The following is a 16061-nucleotide window of genomic DNA, read 5'->3' as shown; positions in this document are numbered from 1 at the left end:
CCTGCTAGTGACAGTGGCAGGGTGATCCAGCGCGTTACCTTGTCAGTAATGCGTACTATGGTTGTGCCATAATTGAGTCTCATTAACTCCTCCTTGTCTTTGGATATATGTATCCCCAAATATTTGAACTCATCCCCGCACCAAGTCATAGGGTAATCTAAAGGGAACTTCGTGGTCGCTGCTGTGAGGGGAAAAAAACATGATTTACTCCAATTTATGGTTACGCCTGACAGTTAGCCAAAGACAATGAACTCTCTAACGACAGCGTTCATGTTTTGCTGTGGGTCTCTTATGTATAGGGTGATGTCATCTACATACAGGGATATCAAAATTTGTCGCTGATTACAGCGCAACGCTTTATCGTTATGATGTTGTCGTAGCTTCGCCGCCAATTGTTCTACCGCAATAGCAAATAATAGGGGTGACAATGGGCACCCCTGCTGTTTGCCCCTTGTCACTGGGAACTCCTGGGATGTCTTCCCGTTGATTAGTGCCTTAGCCACAGGCGATGTGTACAACAGTTTAATCCAGGATAGGAATATAGGGGGAAACCCCATTCGAGACATCACCCCGAACACATGGTCCCACTCCAGAGAGTCGAACACTTTAGTTGCGTTGAAAAATATCACTGCCATAGGCAGCTCTTCGGGAAACATTATTCAGGACAGTAAAGAAGGTACGCAGATTATGGGATGTTGCCCTACCAGGAACAAAGCCAGACTGGTCAGGTAATATCAGACCTTCCATAATTAGATTAAGTCGTGTGGCTATAAGTTTCGCCAGAATTTTAATATCGCAGTTGAGTAAGGATAGGGTTCTGTAGGAGTCACAACTAGCAGGGGATTTTCCCGGCTTGAGTAAGGACTTGATGAGAGCTACCCTCATGGAAGGGGGTAGATGCCCCACTTCTAGAGCATCCTCATAGACTTCTCGCAGAATCGGGGCCATGAAATCTACATACGTTTTGTAAAATTCAACTGGGATACCATCCAGTCCAGTGGCTTTGCCCAATTACATGTGCATTATAGCTTCCCTTACTTCATCCAGCTCGAGCGGGGCGCTCGGGAATTGTTGTTGTGTATCCCTCCCAAAGACACATCTTCCAGATATTCGAGCGGCCCTGTTCTTGTGGAGCGATAGAGTTTGGCATAGTGAGCTGTGAAGTCGTTTAAGATGTGCGTCGTATCTCTGTAGACCAGTCCATCCAGTCCCTCAATTTCCAAAACCACATTTGAATGCCTCGCAAGCGCAATTGTTGCAGCCAGTGCCCTACCCGGTCGTTCCCCTTTGCCATAGCGACGAGCCGACCAATACCGCCCCCTGAACTTGGTTTCTCTACTAGCTTCGTCTTCGTATTCTGTGAGCACATCCCGCATGCGTGATTGAGTTGCCCCATCGGGGCCATTGGCCAGAGTCTTTTCTAGCTCCTTAAACTCTCTCTCTAACGTGGCCAATCTGTATGCTTTTTAATACTCCTGATCCTTTAGCAATGCAAATCCCTCTAAGCGTGACCTTGAAGGCCTCCCAAATGGTTTCGACCTGTTCCACTGTACCTTTATTACGCTCAAAGAAATCTAGTATTTCTTCTCTGAGCTCCTCTTGAAATACTCTGTCTATGAGCATGGTTGGTTGTGAGCTCCAGCGTGTTCTCAGCAGGCCAAAGTCTTCCGCACTCAGGGTCAGTCGTACAGGTGCGTGATCCGAGTATGTCCTAGCCAGATGCTTCACTACCAAGATTGCCGGGCCCAAGTCCTGCGAGTGAAGCATGTAGTCTAAACGCGCCCAGGATGCCGCATGTGCAGTAAAATGCGTGCCTTCACAAGTAGTTGGGTGAAGGTGTCACCAGGCATCTATCAGATTATACTCCACGAGAGTAAGGTGAAGCGAGGCTCGTGCTTTGGTGTAGTGATGCGAGCTCAGATGTGACCTGTCAAGTGTGGGGTCCATTGACACATTAAAGTCCCCACCCCAGATCACATGGTCAGTCCCGGTGTCAATTACATTAGCCCAGAGTTCAGTGAAGAAATGTGGTTCATCTATGTTGGGTCCATAACAGCACACAAACGTGATTGATGTATGCCCCAATCGCCCCCACATAATACAGTACCTCCCTTGTGTGTCGTGCTTCTCGTCTACCGGTTTAAAAGGTGTGCCCTTCTTAACTAGGATATCTTTACCTCTGGCATAACTCGAATAAGAAGAAAACAGTCTATGTTCCACCCACCTACCAGCAAAAATGTTATTTGGTTGGGGTCTGAAATGTGTCTCCTGCAGAAACGCTATGTGAATGGCGTGTCTGTCCAGATAAGACAATATTTGTTGTCTCTTACGCGGGTCGCCTAGGCCTCTCACGTTCCATGTGAGGAGGTGTAGGTCAGTTACGGCCATGTCAAATAATGGGCATATAAAAGATCAGTTGTGAACCTTACCAGCACGAGGCGTTCACCAGTGTCTCGAAACAAAAAGCCATTGCCCCTAACCCCAATGTAGTGACCTTCTCGCCAATGCATCTGTGAATCTACAGCATTTCCGTGGTATGTACTATTCCAACATAGAACCCTAATGTGTGTCTCCAAACCGCATCGTACCCTGTAGTATCCCATATCCTCCCTCCCTTCCTCTCTCCCCTCCCAGAGGAAAACAATATTACGTAGTGGCAACCAATCCACACTCAAACGTACATCCAAACAGTCCCACCGCCAACACATCCCCCCTCCCTCCCTCCACCCACTGCAGCAGCCCCAACTTGCCAGTATAGTCTACCACGACCCCTCCCAAAATTCCCAACAAGAACATATCTGTCATTAATTCAACAATGTCTAAGACAGGAGTACACCCGTTGGGGGTCAGCTCTAGCTGGTCACACATCCACCTCCCCCCCTTAGCCCTCCGACCTGGGTGACCACTGGGCTGCGTCTGAGGAGGGGAAGTGGGGCCTGGATTACATTAGCACCGGAACTCTCGGTACCATTCGGCTGTTTGTTCATCTAGTGTCCCCAGCCTCATCACCATCTTTGGAGTGCCTTCAGTTTTAAGCAAGGGTCCGTAATACTGCATCTAGCCTGTTGCAGGGGGTTTCTCAGGATTCTTCATCAGTTTCTAGTGGGTTGTCTCGGCTTGCAGGGTCCTGTCCGTTCGGTCTATGTTGCATTTTCTTCAGCGTGCGTAGGTAATCCTCCACTTGCTGCGGATTTGTGAAGAAGCGCTGTTTCCCCTGGTGGGTCACCCGGAGCCGGGCCGGGTATAGCAAGGCATAATCAATTTGTGCTGTGCAGAGTTTCTTTTTAACCGCTATGAATTTGCGCCTTTCTTCTTGGACCATCGTGGTGAAGTCCGGGTATATGGAAAAAGAAACTCCGTTGTAGGTCAGGGTTTGTTTGGCACGAGCTGCTCGCAAGGCCACATCTCGATCACGATAATTTAGTAAACGAGCGATGATGGGTCTAGGTGGGGCACCTGGTTTCGGCGGCGGACCAAGAGACCGGTGGGCACGCTCAACTATAAACTGTGAGGAGAACGCTACCGCCCCAATGGTCGTCAAAAGCTTTTTTTCGATATAGTCCTCCATATGCCCAGTGTTTGTGGACTTCGGCACACCCGTGGCGTGTATATTATTGCGTTTACTTCGGGCCTCCAAATCCTCGTTCTTTGCCGAAATGACCCGAAGTAAGTTGTCCATCCGCGTTAGTTGGGCTGTATGCCCCGCAGTGATGTCATAATTTTCAGAGATGCACCGTTCCGTCTCCACTATTCTTTCCTCATGTTGGTCCCTTTTGTGCACAATTGCGTCCATTCTCGACGACATTCTGTCCACTTTATCCACCACTGTGGCAAATCCTTATCCCATTTCTTGTAGGATCTGCTGGGCATTCATCTCATTGGTTGAGGACTCACCTGCAGCTTGGTCCGTTCCAGCCGGCACTGTGTTCTTTGGAGTGGCATTCATGGTTTCGCAGTCTCAAAGGTAAGTTTAGGATGTCGGGTGTCCATTTTCCCCATTTTCGCTCAGCTTTGGGTACTCAGGTCTCTCGTCTGCGTCCACACGGCCTTCAACCGTAGCTATTGCAGGATCTCTTCGCGGGGGGTGTTCTACGCTCTCAATTGGTCCGCAAGCATGGACTCGGAGCTCACCTCACATTTGGCCCTTAATAATGTACTACTAATGGCAAGGGATGCGACCTCTGTTTTCCTAGGCCCACCGCGCTGTGTAGCCAGATATCAGTTTGTCCACTCTTCCACGAGCAGGGCCATGCAAAGCATGCGGGTGCCAGTGTCCACGCTCCTCTCGATTACCCTTGTGTTTTCCTGCACGGCGCTGTGACCATTATATCCCAGGATCAAACTTGAGGTGACACCAGGCACTGCAATTCCCCACAGTATGTTCAGCACTACCCCAATGGCCTGCGTCGTATGTCTACATAGGGCGAGCCCACCATGTTCCTCGCCGCCACTGCTAGCCTATTCCTCTCTGCCAGGGTTCGCTAAGTGTGCCACCGTTCGCTCTGTGATGGCCTCCTGTCGCCGCTGTAATGCTCAGTGCATAGGGCAACCAGTTACCGTTACAACGTGCCGTGTCTTAGGCCGCCATTACTTGCAGTCTCAAGCGTACAGTCGGCTAGTGCGTGGCCGAGGGTCCCGTTTGGGCACTTCTTCGTTTGCCTCCCCACTGCTTCAGCTTACTGCCGTACCTCCACCTGGTCTCACGGTGCTCTGTGGGCAGCAGATCCAATCAGTGGTTGTTGTTTTCCCCGGGCGCGCGCCCGTCTCCAGCGTCGGCGGCCTGCACTCCTCGTGTGCAGCCGCGGTCTTTCCTAGGTACGGCTGCTGCCCGCACCTCACCTCGGCCGTCCGATGTTTAGCCCGGCGGGAGTTCAGTGCCTCTCAGCGGGAGCTCACAGCGTCCGAGCCTCGCCAAAATTTCACTGATGCAGGGGACAGCTTTTATCTATACCTCAATGATTTACAAAAAGGGGGTGGTGATGAACAGAGTGTCTGAGTTAAACAGACCACTCTTACCCAGTCCAAAGATCAGGGCTTGATCCATCACCGTTATTTATCTCACTGCCCCATCCCAGCTCAGAACCTGGCTATATGCAAATCAGTCTGTCCCTGGCCCAGTGCATCATGGGAACAGGGCAGACTAAACTACCAAGCCAATTCTTCACCAGAATTATAACTCAGCGTAGTTCCAGGCAGTACACAAGCCGGTTAACCAGGATACATGTCGGATCGCTTTCCAGGCTACAGGAGCCTCACCCAAGGGCAGCGATTCTTTCGTGCGCCCTCTAGCGCCCCAGAGGATAGGGGTTCTTAGGGGTTCTTAGGGCCCATTTGGGCATGATGAGGGGGGCCATGTGCCCCCCTCCCCTGATATTGAAGCATTTGGCCTTGGTGGATGGAGTCCCCAGGGCATCCTAAAGCTCGGGGAGGGCATAGGGCGCTCCCCTATATTTAAAGTTTGTCTCTAAAGGATGCAGTCCCCGCAGCCCATTTGGGCTTGGGTTTGGGGCCCACACTTTACTCTCCCCTATTGTTAATGTATTTGGCCCCCGGGGATGGGGTCCTCGGTGGCATATTAAGGCTCAGGGAGGGGGGTTATGTGCCCCTCCCCTATAATTAAATTATTGCCCTGGGTAATGGGGTTCCTGGGTCCATTTGGTCTTGGGGAGGAGGCTGCACGCCCAGTCAACTAATAATATATGTTTGGCCCTTGGGGATGGGATCCATGGGGCCAATAGTGGCTTAAAAAGAGGGCCAGGTCAATCTCCCCTTTCTTTACAATGAAGTTTCCAGGATTTCAGTTCCCAGGGGCCACTAGAGGCTTCAGGAGGGGGTCATCAGGCACCCCCTCAGTTTTTTAAAAACAAAAGAGTCCTGAGGATGGAAACTCCTGGGCCAGTAGTGGATTGGTGAGGGGGTCCTGCACCCCTCTTCCCCAGCAGGGGTCTCTGGGAGGAGGTTGTCTGCCTGAGGGGTTGGACAAAAGGTTCTTTACGTATGGTAATAAAATATTACTTTAAAAACCTAGAAATTCAATGAAAAAAACAAAGGTTAATGTGGCGTTATAATTAGATGAAAATGTCAATACCAACTTACAGGCACATGCATCAAAGGATTTTGCGATCGCAAACGGCTCGAATCGCAAAAATCGGCTGTTTGCGATCGCAAAATCTGCTTTAGGAATGCATGAAGGGTGAAGGCCCTCGTAATTTGAGAATTCGCAAATATTTGCGAATTCTCAAATTGCGATTGCATTTAAGGAATCGCATTTTGCGATTCCTTAAATGCAATGCATGAAACTTTAAAAAATAGCGATTTCGCAATTAGGGGGAGCAAATTACCATGAGGTTGAACCTCATGGTAATTTGCGAAAACTTTGAAAATTAAGGAATAGCAAAAAGCAATATTGATGCATGTGCCTGTTAATGTATTAACCTAAAAAAAAATACATACATTTACTAGCTATTGTTATCTCTAGTAGCTACAGCTCATGCCCTAAGGTAGCTATAACTCACTCCCTCACCATGCACTGCTAATTTTCCCACCTGTTACATGCCTCATGACATGTTGTATGACGTAGGTGTGAGTTATAGTTAATTAGGGCACGAGTTAAGGTGGGCATAGTTGGTGGAGTAGCAGTACACAGAATTCTGCAGAATTTATCAAAAACTCAGTGAATTCCGCTGCGCAACTCCATTCCGTCTCACCACAATTAATAAAACAGAAACCTCACATACTCTTGGTAAATTAACTTTATTATTACATGCTAAAATGCATATAATCATCTCACAAAACTGAAATTGAGAATACAGCAAACAGTGAGAGTGGTGATGATTTTTATGTCCTCATTAACCTAGGGGGAGAACCAAGCAGATGCCTTGAACACAAAGAGCACATCCTGCTGAACAATTGGTGGTGGTCCCATCCTCCTAGGACCACCCCAAGCACAGTTATGGGAAAAATACATTCCCAACCAAAGGCACTGCAAAGCATTATGGGACAAGATTAGCAGTGGGCAGTGAATATTATAGTATCCAATATTAAACATTCCTCAAGGGGCAGCTGCCGGCTGAGAGCTAATTAAAATGCAGTTCAACTAGTCATTGCTAGGTGTCCCTCAAGTCAAATGCTTTTGGACCACCCCAAGCTCAGTTATGGGCAAACAATACAATCCCAACCAAATGCACTGCAAAGCTTTATGGGACAATATTCTAGGGTGCAGTGAATGTTATAGTATACAATATCAAAACATTCCTCAAGGGGCAGGCTCTTGGGCTCAGCTGAGAATTAATACTATAATATTCACTAAACTCTAGAATCTCCCCCATAATGCTCTGCTGGGCCATTGGTTGGCGTTGTATTTTGCCCATATCTTTGCTTGGGGTGGTCCGAGGAGGATGGAACCACCACAATCATTGAGCATGATATGCTCTTTGTGTTCAAAGCACCTGCTTGGTCTGCCCCCTAGGTTAGAGGGACTCCAAAATCATCACCTCTCTCATTGACCGATATTTTTCAAAGCTCACTTGTTTGAATTGGTTACATGCTTTGTAGCATATAAATTTAAATAGTTTTTTCAAAGGAATGTGATACAATAGTCTATTCCAGAGTTTTTGCATGCATTATGGGACAACATTCTAGAATGCAGTGAATATTATAGTATTCAATATCAAAACACTCCTCAAGGGGCAGGCTCTCTGGCTCAGCTGAGAGCTAATACTATAATATTCACTAAACTCTAGAATCTCGTCTGATGGTCTGTAGTCCCTCAGTCTGTTGGATGATTATTTCAGTGATGGAGCCAGATTAAGCTTTGTCTCTGATACACTTTAGGTCCACCGGCCTGTAAATGAGGGGAGCAGTTAGAAGGTTTCGACTTCAGTTGTGACGGAATACCCTCTCTGGCAAACTCTAAATCTGGCGCTTCATAACTCTCACCACCACACCACAGCTATTTTTCTTTTGGCATAGTAAATAGCTATTTTCTGTTGTGGTAATAGCTGAGCTAAAGCTTTCTTGAATTGTTGAAATGGTACATGCATCTGAGAGTGAAGTTTGCCCCTTTATTCTTTAGGCTCAGAGGTACACCATTGTGGCATCTCAAGCCAACAATTAAATGTACCTTGTTGAACTTCCTGAATCATTAGCTGCATACCTTATTGGACAGTGGTGATAATCAAAGGAATTTCGGGGCATATGATCTACAGATGTCAATAAATATCGCTAACCATGTTTAGCGCGGTTGTATTTTTCGCCGGCTGTCGCTGGATTTTATCGCCCGGTTCGCGCTTTACTAACAACGCTTATTAACAGGGCGATAATAAATTGAGTGATAGCAACGTTTTGGGGGGATATAACTACAGAGATAGCGAAATACTTGTAGATATGCTGTGGTGGACTTAGCCTGACGATACACCTCCCATTAAGGGGATGGCGAAGTCAGGATTTTAGGAGGTGTTAGAATCCAGCAAAAAGGACGCTTAGCGTGACGTTTTACATCTGTAAGAGGATGCAGGGCCGCATTGTTAATATTGCGATGTTCAGTTAGCGACCTTTTCCATGATGTTTCCAGATAGAACTCCTACTTTGCATCTCATTAGCGATGTATATCACTGAGATGCGTAGCGTCACTGAAATGCTGCTAAAATGCGCTAATGCATTTTAGCGCTGCATTGTTAATAGGGCGATAGAATTTTCACTGCTTCGGTGACAAAATGTGCCACTAAAGCAGCGATTAAGTCCTTGATAATATGCCCCTAAATTTGTCAGTGCTGAATTTCTACTGTTTAGGAAGCTCCTGAAGACCTATTTGTTCCCACAGTAGTGATTGGACTTGAGTCTCTCCTCTTGGTTCTGTCTCGTGCCGGGATGCCCCCGGGTAATCTGAGCGCGCTATAAATTTCATATAATAATAATAATATTTTACTTATATGTTAACCTCAGTCAGTTCTGCTTGGCATAGATTGATGGTGTTTGGACTAGGTGTCTAATGGTAAAAGGTGAACAAATTATGATGTGGCCAATCAATTTAGGAATTGTTTGTGCCCGATATCCAACCCAACATGAGATCTGTTCTGGGTCATTTTATAATAAATATCATTCTAAATCAATTTAAGTTTGCTACTAGTCAACAATCTGGACTCATGTATGCAGTCAAAAACATCTAATAGCTTACCATTGGTTTTAAGATGAAGGACAAGATCTTCTTTGTCCACCTTGGAAGCTTGTACACAGAGATCTGTGATTTCAAGTTTGTATCAATAATGTCTCCTTCACTGTGAGAAATAGTTGGAATGAAAAATAATTATAAATATACATTGTCTGGCAGGCTTGAAACCCATACACTCATCACTAAATCTGCAATTTGTCAAGTTGTTAAGGAATTGAATAGATTCTTACATTTTCTGAGGAATTAACCACTAGCATCACCATTCTTCACTTTAAGTTGTAATCCAACCATTTCCCTGTTGTGGCAGAAAAGCAACATATACAATGTATTCTAACGTTTAATTCAAGTCAAGTCAATTAGTTTATTTGTTACGGAACTCCAACGGAGGTCCACAAAAATACACCTATACAATAAAAAGAACATGCTTTATAACAAATACAAAAATCTACCTTAAGCAATCGGCAAAACATTACACATACCAACTAAACAAAAATTCGGAAATTCGAATAAATAACTAGAAATGTTTTAAAAAATTGAAATATTCTATGGCAGATCATTTCATTAGGAGGGGACAACACAAAAGATCGGGCCTCCTCAGCGGAACGAATATTAAATTTAATAAAAGAGGGTCTCAAAAACATATGCCTTGCCCTTAAAAGTTCTGGACACACAAATAGCACATGATTGAGATCCTGCATTTGGGAGTGGCACAGTTCACAAATTCTCTCATCTCTAGGAGTTTTTTCCCAAATGCCTGATACGTCTCTCAAGGGCAATAGGTTCATTCTTAAAAGAAGTATTAATCTTCTGATGCCATGTGGAACATTCCATGAGAGATAGGGCTGGGGTCCGCTCCCCATCACACTCACGCAGATCACCTCGTTACGAACTTTAGGATGACTTAAAGCTATATCTCTTGTTGTACTAATCATGCTTACAGACCTCTTTAAAAACGACTACAGTACAGACTTTGGGATGGGTGAGTCACTATTTAAATTGAGCCCAAATAGATGGTTTGCGTAAGCAAAAGATCTAAAAAAAGCTGATTTCTCTTTTAATTTTACAAAAATTTCCAGCTTCAAAGCGGCCCTTAACATGCCCTCAACACCCCAACAAAAAGAGTTCCCCCACCTGAGGACCGCTGCCAGGGAAGAAGTGTAAGAAGAAACTAAATGGAATTCCAAACGAAGAACATGTGGGGCTGCCATGGAATTTAAATTACAAATTTGACGAAAAAACCGGCCTTCAGCCTTATCGAAAGAGAGCCAGTAATTCCTATCCAAAACTTCTGCAGCATAGGTTAAAGTTGGGGGAATTTTAACCTTAAACACTGACAGAACATGATTAAAATGACGTCTCCCACAGGTCTTATAAAATCTATTTAGGGCTTCAGCCTTGGAGGCAGCCTTACCAACACAACGGTTGATGTGCTCTGAGTCACGCCCGTTTTTTGAAAAAACCTTCCCTAAATACAGGTACGCTTTGACCAATTCAAGTTCTTCCTGCCCCAACAGCCATTTATACCCTTTCTTTATTCTAAGACCTTTCTTGCGAAAGACTAAAATTTTACTTTTGGCAATGTTGATTTTCAAACAATGCTCCTCCACATAATTAGTCAAGGCATCCAGACGACGCTGCAAACCAATGGGGGTTAGATCAAAAATAGCAACGTCATCTGCATATAGTAGAGTGCCAATAGACATTGTACAAATTCTAGGGGCATCCCCCTTCGCTGAGTTTACTTTCTCGGGGAGGTCATAGATATAAAAAGAGAACAAAAGAGGGGCCAACAGGCAACCCTGCTTGAGGCCATTATGTGTATTAATCCTTCAGGAAAGCCCCTGCGAGCCGCCCATCATCACTTGACACCAAGTGTCTGTGTGTAATTCTAATATGAGGCCTAGGAGATGGTGTGGCATACCCAGATGAGAGAGCTTTCTCCACAGCGTCTGACGATCCACTTTGTCAAACGCCGTGGAAAAATCAATAAAAGCTGTGTAGACCAACATGCCTTTTGAAAAAGCATATTTCTCCACAATAGTTTGAACGACCGCGATGCTATCCAGCGTTCCGTGGTTCTTTCTGAAGCCTGCCTGTTCTGCCGGTAAGATGTTATGTTCTTGGGCCCACTGCTGCAAATGCTGAAGTATACTTTTTGGAAATAATTTGCCCGCAGCGTCTAGCAGCGTAATCTGTCTGAAGCTAGAAGGTGACCTTTTTGAGCCCTTTTTATACAGCGGGACTATGATACCCCCCTTCCAAGATGAGGGAATGCTAATCGATTGAAAACAAAAGTCAAACAGTGGCACCAGGAAAGCTCCCCATGCGACCGGATCCCGTTTAATTAGCATGATCGGTATACCATCAGGGCCTTGAGCACCAGAGGTTCTAGCGTTCTTTATGTAACCCATCACTTCAGCCCTTGATGGGGGACCGTAATCGCCACAACCAGCCTCCTCTATTACAGGCATCTGAAATGGGACTGAGCTATTAGGTTTATATAATAAAGAAATTAGCAGCCTGATTCATGTACGGGCCGTTTTGCGTGTCCCTAATAGCGAATCATAGCTATTCGCTATTGAGGACACGCAAAACGGCATTCATGTAGGAATTGCTACTTAAATAGCGATTCCTACATGTTCTTTATTTGCGAGTAGCAATTTGCTACTCGCAAATACTCCCCATTCATTCCTATGGGCCAAGAGGCCCATTGGAATGATTGGGGATTTGCGAGTAGCAATTTGCTACTCGCAACTGAGATAGCGATTTTAAGGGTGACAGGGGTGTCCAAAGGACGCCCTGTAGCACCCCTAAAATGCACTTTTGGACAGGTGTTGCGCACACACATGTCCAAAGGACATGTGTGTGTGCTACATGCAACTTTGAAAAATGCTTTTAAAAGCATTTTTCTGAGTTTATGCTATTTACCGACAGGTCTGACCTGTCGGTAAATAGCGGCCCCAAAAGTCCAAAATCGCTATTTTGTTGTGTGTCATGAATAGCATTTAAGGAATCTCTATTAGAGATTCCTTAAATGCCATTCCACGCAAATATGCGAATTCTTAAATAGCGATTTTTGCATTTGGTATCATGAATACCAAATGCAAAAATTGCGCTCGCAAAGGGCCAGATTCTGAGAATCTGGCCCTTTGCGAGTGCAATTTAGCTACATGAATCAGGCTGATAGTCCACCCACTCACTTTCTGGGATCGGGATCGGAAGTGCCCTCTGTCTGGAGTCACAATACTCTGCGATCAGGTGCCAATACTTTTTTGAATCTTTGGCTTTTGCTGCTTCTCTCAGCCCAATCCATTTAGCATCCATCTCATCTCTCCTTACTCTTAATTTATAGCGGCCTGTAACTCGCTTTAGGTGATTAATTTCCTGTTGCACGGCTGTGGAAAAATGTTTGTATTGCTTCTGCACTAAATTGTTAATTTCAAGGTTTAAGGCCTTCAGGATAGGGGAAACCTGATTTACTCTGCATCGGCCAGAGGATACTGAGCTTAAGTTTTTTATCTACCTCATTTGTGCCTCAAAAAATTGCATGATATTAGCGTAAGCGTTTCCGTGCTGTTCTTGAAAACTTTTTTTCACTATCGCACCTACATCGACTGTATTTTTTTGTGTCCAAAATGAACCGCCATTAGACTTATTAAAATCAATCGAGCCATGGCACAAGTGCCCTTGATTCAATGCAGGTTAGTTAAAGCCCAAAGTCAAGCCTATTACACTATGATCACTCCATACTGAAGGGATGACCTCTAAATTTTCACAAGCCCCAAACATTTGATACGAAATGGCTATGTAATCCAGTAAACTTTGTGCACGAGAAGAAAGAAAAGTAAATTGAGCTAAGAAACTGGAACAAAATCACCACCGACCAGATCTCCTCATCGCTTCTTCAAAAGCCCCCCGCCCACTCCTCAAACCCAGACCAAGCAGCCACCAACCTCACCCAATGGTTATCCAACAGCGCCGACATCCTAGCACCACTGAGAAAACGACAAATCAAACTAGGCAGCAAGAAGGCCTCCTGGTTCAACGATGACCTTAAGAAATCCAAGAAACTTTGTCGCTCCCTCGAGAAGGCCTGGAAAAAAGACCCAACCACCAGCACCAAGGACGCCTTCAAAAACGCCACCCGCATACACCACCAACTAATCCGAAATGCCAAGAAAGCAGCCTTCAAGGACCGTCTGGATAACAACGCCCACAACAGCAAGGAATTATTCAACATCGTCAAGGAATTTACCAACCCCTCAGCCAACTCCAACGACATCACCCCCTCTCAAGCCCTCTGCGACTCCCTAGCCTCATTCTTCCACAACAAAATTGCAGACATCCACAACAGCTTCGACAACCAACCCGGAGACCAACCCACCCAATCCCCCGCAAGACCCCCACCCCCCCTGAACATCCTCAATGACTGGAAGCCAATCTCCACTGAGGACACCATCCGTCTGATAAACTCTATCCACTCAGGATCCCCCACAGACCCTTGCCCTCACCACATCTTTAACAAAGCAGACTCCATTATTGCACCGCACCTCCGAGACGTCATCAACTGCTCCCTCAACTCCGCAACCTTCCCGGAAAGCTGGAAACATGCCGAACTCAGCACCTCCTGAAGAAACCCACAGCTGACCCCACCGAACTCAAAAACTACCGCCCTATCTCACTCCTTCCATTCCCGACCAAAGTCATTGAGAAAGCTGTCAACAACCAACTCGCTGCATTCCTCGAAACCAACAAATCCCTCGACTCCTCACAGTCCGGCTTCCGAGCCAAGCACAGCACCGAAATCGCCCTCATCGCAGCAACAGACGACATTCGAACTCTACTGGACAATGGAGACACAGTCGCCCTCATCCTCCTCGACCTCTCCGCAGCCTTCGACACAGTCTGCCATAGCGCCCTTCTACAGCGCCTCAAAAACATCGGAATCCAAGGAAAAGCACTGAAACGGATCACCTCGTTCCTCTCCGGAAGAACCCAGAGAGTCCGCCTTCCACCTTTCAAGTCAGAGGCTACTGAAGTCATCTGCGGGGTACCTCAAGGGTCTTCACTCAGTCCCACCCTCTTCAACGTTTACATGAGCCCCCTCGCGGCCATCGCACGCCAACATAACCTCAACATCATCTCCTACGCCGACGACACTCAACTGATCCTATCACTCACCAGAGACCCTAACACGGCCAAAACCAACCTACACGAAGGAATGAAAGAAGTAGCTGAATGGATGAAGCACAGCTGTCTGAAACTGAACTCAGACAAAACAGAAGTCCTCATCTTAGGTACCTCCCCCTCCGCCTGGGACGACTCCTGGTGGCCAGAGGCCCTTGGAAAGCACCCATCCCGACGGAACACGCACGGAACCTGGGCGTCATCCTGGATTCCTCACTCTCGATGAACAGACAAGTCAACGCCGTTTCTTCATCTTGCTTCAACATTCTTCGCATGCTCAAAAAAACATTTTGCTGGATCCCTACCGAAACTAGAAAAACAGTCACCCACGCTCGGGTCACGAGCCGACTGGACTACGGAAACACCCTCTACGCCGGCACCACCGCAAAACTCCAGAAAAAACTACAACGCATCCAGAACGCCTCAGCCAGGCTCATATTAGACATCCCGCGTAAAGAACACATCTCTGATCACCTGAAAAACCTCCACTGGCTCCCCATCAATAAGAGGATCACTTTCCGGCTCCTAACCCACGCACACAAAGCACTCTACGAAATCGGACCCGAATGCCTCAACACACGACTCTCCTTTTACACCCCCTCCCGCCAGCTACGATCCTCCAACCAAGCCCTCGCCACTGTACCTCGCATCAACAAAACCACCATGGGAGGTAGATCCTTCTCCTACCTAGCAGCTAAAACTTGGAGCTCACTTCCCACTCACCTTCACCTTACTCAGAACCACCTAGCATTCAGAAAGCAACTCAAAACGTGGATATTCGACAAGTAACTCCCCACCCTTCTTAAAGCGCCTTGAGACCCTCTGGGTATGTAGCGCGCTATACAAATCTTTTGACTTGACTTGACTTTTTTATTTTATCCGGTAAAAAGGATTCAGGAATGTGCCAAATTTCCTCTTTGTCTGGGTTAGCATATATTGCCTGCGATGAATTGGAAATTTTTGCATTTAAATCTCCCACTAATACCACTAAAGGGCATTCTTCCATGGTGGCTATTTCATTAATATATAAAAAAAGTAAACGCAACAGCGAATCAAAGTTTTTACCTGGGGAACATAGAGATTTGCCACCAGGAAGAAAGAAGACCTACCAAACTCTCCTAGACATGCCAACTTCATACAGATGCAAAGATTAGACGGGTGATAAAAGACTTTTTGATTCCAATTGATACTGTTCTTAAGCAAAATGGAGACCCCGCCACTAGCATGTCCCCTTTCAGAATGCTTAGCAAGAGAAGGTAAAAAACCCATCACAATCAAAATCTTTACACGCCCAAGTCTCTTGTAAGCATATAATCAGAGGGTTTAAAGATTTTAAATAATTAAATTTCTCCTCATCATGCCCCAGACCGGCCATATTCCAGGACAGAAGAAGCCCCCCCTGGCTACCTTAGAGGAGCTCTTTTTTCTACCTCTGTACAGTTGGTGTTCAGGGTTTTTGCTACCCAACTCCACTGGGCTAAAACATCTTCTTTATTAGGAGAATGATGTGCGACTACAGGGTCAGACACCAAATTTATTGATCGGCCCTTTTTATTTAATAAGACCGTAATATTTTTAGCATTGCCCATAGGGAACTCTAGGTCAGGGCCCATAGCGTCCCACACCACAGAAGTGCCCTGCCTCTGATCTTGTGGGCATTGGATTGAACTGTGCCTGGTAGAATAATCCTCAGAATTTAATACAG

General features: G+C 46.1%; 1 protein-coding gene across 2 annotated transcripts in view; it reads right to left on the bottom strand.

The window, feature by feature from the left end:
• Positions 1–16061, bottom strand: part of LOC147747103 (vitamin D3 hydroxylase-associated protein-like) — a 349697-nt gene that overhangs the window by 109166 nt on the left and 224470 nt on the right. For both annotated transcript variants that reach the window (XM_086952354.1, XM_086952353.1), the window contains exon 10: positions 9176–9275. In XM_086952354.1, coding sequence (XP_086808480.1) covers positions 9176–9275 — 100 coding nt within the window. The remainder of the gene's footprint in view (positions 1–9175; positions 9276–16061) is intronic.

This window comes from Lissotriton vulgaris, chromosome 1_1 (assembly GCF_964263255.1).
Source record: "Lissotriton vulgaris chromosome 1_1, aLisVul1.2, whole genome shotgun sequence".
NCBI lineage: Eukaryota > Metazoa > Chordata > Amphibia > Caudata > Salamandridae > Lissotriton > Lissotriton vulgaris.
Note: the sequence above shows the minus strand (reverse complement) of the source record. Positions and strands in the feature narration are given on the sequence as shown.